This window comes from Antrostomus carolinensis, unplaced genomic scaffold, assembly GCF_000700745.2.
Source record: "Antrostomus carolinensis isolate BGI_N321 unplaced genomic scaffold, ASM70074v2 scaffold27196, whole genome shotgun sequence".
Taxonomy (NCBI): Eukaryota; Metazoa; Chordata; class Aves; order Caprimulgiformes; family Caprimulgidae; genus Antrostomus; species Antrostomus carolinensis.
The window spans coordinates 1-10,394 of record NW_010320207.1 but is presented as its reverse complement, the minus strand read 5'-3'; the positions used below and the strand labels follow the sequence as shown (position 1 = coordinate 10,394).

At 37.3% G+C, this 10,394-nt stretch overlaps 1 protein-coding gene across 1 annotated transcript in view; it reads left to right on the top strand.

Annotated features, from left to right (window-relative positions):
* The window catches only part of INPP4A (inositol polyphosphate-4-phosphatase type I A), a 48,530-nt gene extending 43,283 nt beyond the window's left edge, over nucleotides 1-5,247 (top strand). The window contains exon 25 of the mRNA XM_029085334.1: nucleotides 4,622-5,247. Coding sequence (XP_028941167.1) covers nucleotides 4,622-4,754 — 133 coding nt within the window. The 3' untranslated portion in view covers nucleotides 4,755-5,247. The remainder of the gene's footprint in view (nucleotides 1-4,621) is intronic.
* The last annotated feature ends 5,147 nt before the right edge of the window (nucleotides 5,248-10,394 follow it).

Below are 10,394 nucleotides of genomic sequence, written 5' to 3'. Positions count from 1 at the left end.
TTTCCCTCTCCTTATTTCTGTAATTGTGCTGATACATATTTTTGAGATGTTTTTCCACTCTTTCTTTATTTCATCTTCTGGTTTTGTTGTGATTTCTTCTATGTTTTTTCATTTTCTTGACCACCTTGTTTTGCCATCTCTTTTTATACATTCATTTGCATGTCCATCTTCCTTTTTGTTTTATTTTCCCTCCTCCCAACCTTCTTCCTTTTCACAGCATTGGAACACGGGAGGTAGTCACCCAGAAGAACTTGAGTGGCTTGGTGCCCATCCGAGATTTCAGACTAGATCCCAGCCTCCTCTACTCTATTCCTTTATTAGCTCTCAGCCCCAATTTACTGATTGTGTGGCTGTTTCTGAGCATAGCATACCTGGTGGCCAGATTACGTTGCAAGTGAAGATAAGGTTAAAAACAAACAAACAAACAAACAAAAACAAATAAGTGCTTGAATGTGTATTGCCACTTGGTACCTGCTGGACAAAGGAATGTGTCATAGCATTGTCTGCCAGGAATTATTATTATGCCTTACAATTTTGTGTTTCTATTGTACTAAACTGTAAATATACATCAAATTATTTTATCAGAAAGAATTGTATTGAAACTTTAAATTATTGTTCTGCTTTCAGTGCTTGTAACATAGTCTGACATTGGCCTCTTACCTCGTTACTTTAGCCGGCCTGAAGATCTCTTACCAAATATAGTTTTGTGTTACTTGTTTCATGTATTCCAGAGAAAGGAACTCTGTCTGAAAAGAATTTGTATCTTTTTGTATATTTAAGGTGTATGCTAATCTTGCCTTTAATTTTTACGAGGTATGAAGAGAAAAATAAAAACACGGGTGGGGTTTATAAGAAATTGTAAGAAATTTATTTAAAGATATAAACAGATTTCTACCTTCATTTCAAAGCGTAATATACAAATTACATTACTGAACAATTTGTAGAACCATAGTCTTGTTCCTTTCTCATGGTTAAGTATGTTCTAATAGACTAGTGTACCCAGTCAAAAAACAGCTTGCGGTGCGCTGCGTGCAGAATTATTTCATTCTATTTGTAGATCTGCATTTTGTAATGTATTAAAGACATAAAGAGAATGACTTGTGCTTAGGAAGAGGATGTAATTGGCATTAGCCTGCTAACGATCCATTATCTGTTTCAGGTGCTCTGTTACAGAACTTATTCTGGAACAGGGTCGTTATCCTAGATGTTAAAGATACTGGTCTTTACTATTTCAGGCAAGAAGAGGGAGGTATTGGTTAGCTCCCTTAGTAGGTGGGTTTGAGGTTTTCCATTGGGCTTTGGTTTAGTTACACTAGACTAAATATTACTGTTATTTCCATTTTTAAGTGTTGGACAGCTTTAATAAATTAGGATGTTGATAATGACTTAGAGATAAACGAATGATGGTAAGTTAACATTTATTTAAGTGGTGAAACTAAAGCGGCTTACCTAGTTTAGTTACGCAGAATAATTGCAGATGAAATTTGATCATCATTTATATACATAACTGGGAGCAGCCTGCTTACATGGAAAGATTTTGTTGATGCAGTGGTGTGGCAGAGCTTCTCAATAGCAATAGCTGATCAAAAAACCTAACCTCGTTTAATGTGGTTTGCTAAATTAATGAAGGGATTTACTTCGCTTGGTGCCTGAGATGACAGAAAATTGGGCTTCTGAGGAGAACTCTTCTAGTACTGTGATTTCTATTTTATACTCTTATTAACTTGCTCAAAAACATAGGTAGCTGTAGCTTTTTAAATAAATTTTAATGGAATTTGAAAGCTGCTGAGAGAAGTAAGCTTAAAAAAACCAAAAAAGCAGTTAGAATAAAAATAAAAATAAAATCCTAAATTTGATGAATAATCTAACTAAAAAAAAGAGCATGTGGTTATATTTTGTCTTCATGAAATCAAACTGTACAGTACACTGTCTCCTTGTGTTTTTCCTCACGATTCTTCCAATATTTTTCAAAGCCCATATATATATATATATATTATATTTGTATTTAAGGACGCATCCTGTTTATTTTTAGTTGCAGTTAATTTAGGTAAGTCCTAACTGCTGCTGAGATTTAAAGTCATGGTTATGATGGTATTGGACATATCCATGTCCTGTGCTGATCTCTGCTACCACCGTGTCTCCATACAAATCACTCTTCTTTCTGATTAATGCTGGTTCATTTGCTTTGGGTACAAAAATTTACCTTTTTACAAAGTGAACAAATGTCAGGTTGGACTGTGGCCTTGTTGTTGCAATATAGTGAGTGTCCTGGGTTCTGTCTAACAAGATGTGAAACTAACTTTAGTAGGCATATGTCCACTGAACTCCCTGAAATTATTAATCTGTTTAAATAAAGTATGAAGGCTTTGCTTATGACTATCATTAGGGTTGCAGTAAGACCACCCTTAAATTCACCTAGAATGAAAGCCCAGCCATTTTGAAAACAACATTGGTTTTTTTCTTTTTTTTCTTAAGTTTTAGTGGGGACAAGTTTTCATCTTTTTTTCTTTCTTAGCTTGGTTTGTGCTTTCGTTCAGGCATTCAGATTTAAAAAGCTGCAGTGCATACTGCTTATGTGCCTCCAGCAGAAGAAACGTGGCACATGAAATGGTGCGTGAAATACATCCATCTTTGTCACCATCTCTTTGGCCCAGCTGTGCCATAGAGGGACATGTGCAATAACCAGATGCAGTGGAATGAGCAGTGAACAGAGTGATTCACTTTGGAGTGAAAAAGCTCATCCAGCATCCCATATATGCTATTTAAACTTATTGTTTTTATTAGTACTCTGAACTAGAATCTGTACAATTTTTTGATGAATCTATTTGACTGCGACAGCCTTTGGTGGGACAGGGGTTGGAAGGAGGTGTCTGTGTGCAGTTTTGGGCACCACCGTATAAAAAGGATATAAAGCTACTGGAGAGTGTCCAGGGGAGGGCCATGAAATTGGTGAGGGGTTGAGAGGGGAAGCCATATGAGGAGAGGCTGAAGTCACTTGGCTTGTTCAGCCTGGAGAAGAGGAGACTGAGAGGAGACCTCATGGCGGTCTGTAACTTCTTCACAAGGGGAAGAGGAGGGGCAGGTCCTGATCTCTTCTCTCTGGTGACCAACGATAGGACCTGGGGAAATGGCAGGAAGATGTGCCAGGGCAAGTTTAGGTTGGACGTTAGGAAAAGGTTCTTCACCCAGAGGGTGGTGGAGCACTGGAACAGGCTCCCCTGGGAGGTGGTCATGGCACCAAGCCTGACAGTATTCAAGAAGCATTTGGACAACACCCTCAGACACATGGTCTGAATCTTGGGACTGTCCTGTGCAAGAGTTGGACTCAATGATCCCTGTGGGTCGATTCCAACTCACAACATTCTATGATTCTATAGTGTCATCATGTACAATCCATTCTATAAAAGGCAGTCACAGAATGTGTTCTGGAGACAAATTTAAAACTTCCTTAAACTGTTTCTTAGAGCAAAAAGTTTCCATGTTTTATGAATTTAAACTAGGTGGTACTTACACAATTACAGTCAGTTTAATTAACCAAAATTAGAAGAATGGAGAGGTCAGTAAGAGCAAAGAGCTTTCAAAAGGAACCAGAATCCAAACCTTCCTTTTGAATCAGATGACCACAGTTTACCTGGTAGATGCTGCAGCCATTTCCAAGACAGGAATAATGTGACATTTCCACCATAAGATAGTGTACTGTACACTTTGCCATGAAGTTCTAGTATTAAATCATTGTTTAGGTTTTAAGGCCCTATCAGAGAAAGACACTCTTCTGCAAGCCTAAATTGATGTATAATATATATTTAAAAGATAGTGCTTCCTCTTTGTACGTCTGGTTTTGGATGTAATCAAAGGAGCTCTGAAGTGGATTTACAAGTGTAGAGAAGCCTTATCAATGGAGTAGTTTTTTATGTAGCGCAGAACCTCTTTGTAATGTGGGGAAGTTGCACCAAAGCATTGGGTAAAAATTAAATTCTGCACAGCTTTGTTTCACTGAGGTGATGACTGTCAATGCAGACAGTCTTTTTTGCACCCACACAAAGCTGTTGTTTCATGATTAAGATTTTTTTTTTAGACAATGTTGGTTTTCAAGTCAATTTATGCATGCAGAGGTAACGGGAAAGTCATTATTTTTGTATCAGCTCTAATCTTTAAGTACTGATAATACTGACATACAGGGAACAATAAAATTGAAGCTCATACTGAGAGATCAGCAGTTTTTCAGCTTAATATACTAACAAATTAGCAGAACAGCTTGTAAGCAATCTCTTGGGATCCCTCGTGCAATGAAGCAGCATGTGAACTCCACAACAGTGTACCCTGAAATACATGAAACCACCGTGAAAGAACTTTTTCAGTAGATGTGCTGCTGCTTTATAGAAATGCAAAACTAGCAATCAGACGTAGCATGTGTCCATTCTGTGTGCTTCTTACTAGCATTGTATGATGAGTCATCATCTTTAATATTTGCAGTGGCAAATTAATTAAACGCCCATTAAATATAACCAACTTTTTGTTAATGCTATAAAATAACCAGTTCATTTCATCTTAGTTTAAGTCTTTTTCGTTTTTTTTTTCCTTTTTACTGCTGTCATTTTTTGTGCTTGTTTTTTTTCCCCAGTGAGGGTTGTCGGCGAGAAAATACAATGAAGAATGTTGGATGTCGCAAGTATGCATTTAATTCCCTGCAACTGAAGGCTTTCCCAAAGTATTACAGGCCTCCAGAAGGAACTTATGGAAAAGTTGAAACATAAGCATACTGTGTCCTTTAATTGCTGTTCCATTAAAATATGTGGATACGCTCTAGATTAATACATGATTTTGTCATCCAGAAGAGATAAATAACCTTTTTGTACATTTCGCCAGGTTATGCAGAGCATGTTACTTACAGAATTGGAATCTCTAGTAACAATTATTCTGACACCTTAGCTTGAGAATAGTGTGATGACTCTCTGCCCGTTTAAATAGCCTTCAGTGTATGTAAGATGAACAGATATTGTGCTACTTAATAATTACCTATCTGCAAATAGCTAGGTACCTCCTGGATGGGCAAGGACTCTAGGAATGGCACTGAGGCAGCTGTTTCACATAACATCTTTTTATACTGAGTTGACTTGAGATTGAGCTTTTCATAAACTTTTTAAAACTGAGAGTAAAACTCAAAAGTTGTAAATAAAAAGGGATTGGATCCTAGACAGTCTAGTAACTGTAGAATGCATTGTTACAATCAAGAAATAGAAGTTTAACTTAAAAAAAAAAAAAATCAGCACAATAAAAGCCAGGAGTATAAATTGTTTTACTGTATATAGGATGCCATCTTCAAATATGAAATTAACAATACATAAAAGGCCAGGCATATGAGGGTCTAGTTTCTAGTTCTGTCCAAATAAGACAAATTACTGTCGCCTTTGGCAGATAAGGAGTTGGGCACACATCTCACCTAATTTTAAAAAGTATTTCAGAAACATAATGATGCTTAACCATTAATGCCAGCAACAGTTCCCCTTCCCCCAACCTTAGCAAGTTGCTAAGGTTGCATGTGACACATTCAGTATGTTCCATGGTATTGTATATTAACACATTTTTAGCCATGGCCTTTTATAGCACTTCTGCATTGTAAGCATTAGTATCTTGGGGGTTACATTGGTTTTGATTAGTTTTTAAATTTTTTTTTTCCTTATCGATTTGTGTACGTCAATACAAAGAAATGCTCAAAGTGCCCAACACATCCTCATTACTCTGGAACCAAAACTGGTTTCTGTTTACCTTTGCATTTTACCTGGGCAGATGTTCAGAATCCAGGTGGGGGAAGTATGACTGTTTTCAGAGTATTTCTGAGGAAGGCAGCAATGCCCCGTGTCAGTAGAAAGGAACTACTCATGCTCTACTGCTAATGCATGAGAACCTCAGATGTGTTCTAGCTTATGACTAAGGTGATCAGTTTGATAGCATTTGATAAAAAATGCTCAACAGATCTCCTCAGAAATAATCTCCCAAAGAATGCCTTTGAAGCTAAAATACCTTTTTAAAAAGCAGCTAAATGTTAGTTTCTAAACTTTAACAGGATTAAATCATCTCTCGCTAGTTTTGTTCAGCACACTGTGCCCTTTCCTTCTTGCTTTCTAAGGATATAAGCTTTAGATTAGAAAAATCTGCTCATTTATTCTTGTAAGAGTAGCAACAGCCAGGTAAGTATATGGCTGTTTTCTGATTTCTTTCTCCCTCTCACTGATGTTTGTCTGTGCTGTCACTGCTCTATCAGTCAGTCATGTTCATTCTGCTCCCATGTAGGTTTGGGGGTTCCAGGTCTAGCAGTTTTTGCATTTTGCAGTTTAACCCTGAGCAGCACGTCACAAAGCCGGGTCAGAGAGTTCCGCTGAACTAGGTCATTACCATCCTTTCTGTCTCCCTAGGGTAACAAAGCACTGAATTCTGTGCAAATTCAGTGTATTGTAGTACCCATCCTAGGTCTGAACAAATCATCTACAGTAGAACAGTCCCTTGGAAGCTTTACAAACCCTGTTTGTCAATTAATAAATACGTACTGATTTTATTTTATTTTGTTGCTAACATATAAACAGATGTATGGTGAAAAATTTTTCAATGGGATCTCTTTTAACATGTTAGTCCATTAGTTCTGCTCAACCTTCAGTCCCTGGCCCATTATTAAATGCTACATTTATTTTTGTATAAACTATACTCTTTATATCCCTTAGTTTTTATGAGTTGATAATTTTATTTTGTATATTTCAAACGTAGTTAATTATATTTTATGTCCTATATTGTTACACTAAAAATCTTCCATTGTTCAGCTTCAGAAGAAAATAACAAGGAGGTCTATTGTAACAGTTACCAGAGCCACTCTCTTAGGCTGTGGCCAACAATCATTAGATCTACTCCAGAGCTTAGCGGTCCTTTATTTATTTTGTATACCAATGTAATGAGAAAAAGTTCTCAAATTTTGTATGTGCATGGTTTTTGCTCACCTTTTTAAAGTGGTGGAATACCAGTCTCAAGTACTGCATTATTTTGTTTATTCCAATTTCGGTATGCTTACATGTAAAACATTGTTGTCCAGCTGACATTTTCTATCTCTGCCATTGTCCGTACATGCACATCGACGGGCTCGTTTAAAGGGCGCAATGAGCAGCCAGATCACCCGCAGTTCATCGAAAAAGAAAAACTGTGAAACTTGAAATCCACATAGGATGCTTCACCAGGGTGAAGTAAGCTTTTCTGTTGCACAGGAGAGGTGAATTTAAGGATTACTGTAAAATGAAGTTCTGTCTAATGTTCTTTTTTGATTACGTTTTTTAAATTATAAAACATACAAAGGTAAAAAAAGAAAACTGTTGCCAAGTATGTTCTGTGTATGTTCTGTGAAAGTACCTACAGCACAGTTGCCTTTTGTTTCATTTATACATGTAAAATTATTGTATAATACAACACTGTTTTGTCCCAACACAACTGTATTTGCCAAGCTTTGTGCATTTAAATATTTTTATTTATTTGGTTTTGGGCAGTATTAATATATCATAAACATATGGCTACTGTTTTATATATTCTAGTTCATCCAATCCATGTATGCTGTAAATGTGCTAGTCTTTAGGATGAAAACCAATAAAGAACTGACAAGAATAACAGATGGTGGCTTACTTTTAATGTGTTTGTGGTAAATGAAAATCAACACTTTTGGGTTTCTTGATATGCTTTATCTGTTTGAGAATATATTAAGTTGTGTATGGAGATATTTTACACAGATACGCAAGTCAGGAAGTAGTTACTCCTAAACCTTGCTGAAGTGCAGCTGCTGTCAATTTTGTGCAGTTAAGTCAGGCACCAGGTTGTCCCACAAGCTAATCATTCAGCAGCAACAGTTAAACAAAGAAGTGGTATGAGATTTTATATATAGATATATAAAAATAAAAATTTATATATATATATGTATATATACATATATCTCCTTTCTCCATTAATCTTCTGTAAGATTTTCCTGAGCTTTGTTCTGTGTTTTTCAATCTTCCCCCCATTAACAGAATTCCTTATCTGCTGCTGCTTCCCCTTCAGCCAGCTTGTCCCTCCAGCAGCTTTAGTAGTTGTGCTACTTTTCAGCAGGGATAAGTTGTCATTATTGATTGTTGTTTTTATTTCAGATTAAATAGATTTTATATAATAGTGTAACAGACAGTAATCCAGAGCATTCTGCTTTCTATAAAATATAAAAAATGGAACATTGAAATGTAATGCTGCTGTCACTGGATGTTTGAGAACTACCAAATACAATTTTATTTGCATGAAAGAGGGCCAAGGGCCACAGGCAGGGCTCAATTAATTAGTTTTTCTTGTTACACGGAAAGAAAAACAGTATCAGGAAAAAAACCCAAGCTGCTTTCATTCAATATGCAGAAAGAGAAGATGCTTTACAGGTGGGAATTCCTAAATTGCAAATGTAAAATACATATACATATGTGTGTGTGTGTTTATACATATCTGCATTTCAAAATTTTTAAATTGGTGTCAAAAAGGCATGTACCATTGTTCTTTTTAATTTAGAAAGGTGAGGTTTTTAAAAGATGGTTGAAAGTTTAACATCTTTAAAAGGCATTCTGAGCTATTAGAGATATTGTCACTTATTTGAAGCTGACACACGTCTCCATAAAGATTGCTCCATTCAAAACCCCAGGCTACTGTGAAACCCGGGTTGCCTGGGGAACTGTGGCTGCACGATGGGCATATGGGTGTCCAGGGGTTGAAAATGATGCTCTGGGGAGCTGCTGGGAGCAGCAGTGACCGCCCGCTTTGGTGCGAAACCACAACTTGTTCTATCTCTTTGCCATGACTTCTGCTGGACAACAGCCTTCAGGCAGGACTTGAAGCTGTGGAACAGCCTTCTGTGTACAGGCACTACCTGCGCTCCAGAAAGGCTTACCTGATGTCACAAATGTCACGCCTTAAAGTTTGACATGTGTACTCTGACAACAGAGAGGAAATTTTAATAGATGCAACACAAACAAATGCATGAGATAGTAGAAAACCAAGAAGAATACAACAAAAAATAGCAAAACGCTTGTTTAAACCAGAAAAAGAGTCCTCATCAGAAGAAATTGTAGGTAATTTTGGTGACCAAGAATAAGCTTTTTCAGTGTTTTTCAGTTTGTGAATTCCTAAACATTTCTAAGACCCACCTCAGAAATTTTGTATCTATATACTGTTGCTGACTGCATACGGGTTTGTTTAAAATAGCTCTCCCTAATGAATGACAAGAATTTCAAGCTATGAATGGGAAAGCTTAACTCAACAGCAACCTCTTTTTTCTCACATTATTTTAAATGTCAGGCAAACTTTCTGCTCCCAATTGATGAAATATTTTGCCCATTGCAACTGACTCCCTTTGGCAACATGATGGTGACACGTGGAGCTGTGTCCTACTTTATTCAGTAGTATCCAACGTGATCAGTTGATGGTATGGAAACATGGTAGAAGAGCCTGGTATCCCTGCCAAGCATCCTTTTTTTTTTCCTTAAGTCATGCCAATATTAAGTTGTATGTTATTTGCCAGTCTGGTCCTATAATTTCTGATGTTTTCTGTATTCCACACAGACTTCAGCATCAAGAAGTTCTTATTGTTTTGTGGTGGCTATTGTATTTATGTGTATACTCTAAGTGTTCAGAATGGAAAGTTCCACAACTCTGTATTTTACAGATTTTTACAGCATAGGGAATATACTGTGCATCCCCTAATGTAATTTATTGTACAGTTTTGCTCCTTGCAGTCAAAATAATTCAGATAATGTGCTGTTAATTACTTCTGTGTACCATTCTGTTGACTGTTCCTGAGGGAGTGAAGGAGCCTTCCGAATGTAATGCCTCCAACAGCTGTAACCCCAGAGTAGATCACTCAGCCAAGTCAGTCACTGCCCATCAGGTTCCCTGAATGTTTAATCATTCATAAAGTTGAGAAGTTAAGAGAGATGACAATGGCCAGTGGGGAAGGCACTACCTGGAATATGAACAGATTACATCGTGGTTGAAATTTGTGATCTAGGGTGGGAATGTTTTTGTTTGCTTAGTGCTCCCATCGGGGTCATTAGAAACCTTTTCTGCTGCAACTAGCCAGGGATTCCTGGGAAAACCTTTGGGGGGGAGTTTGGATGTACGTCCCAATTGGATGGTGGGGGGAAAAGGGGAGAAGTTTTAGAGAATTCTCAATCTAACAAAGTTTTGATGATAAGGAATATGGAACTGGAATATAAACCCCTTACTTATCCACATGACCTCCAGATCAGACCAGATTCTGGTAACGACGACGTGTGCTTAATTGCTTCAGTCTGCTGCTTCACACAAGCTCAGAAAGCTTTTGCAGTAACACCAATACACGTCCTTCTGCTGCCCAG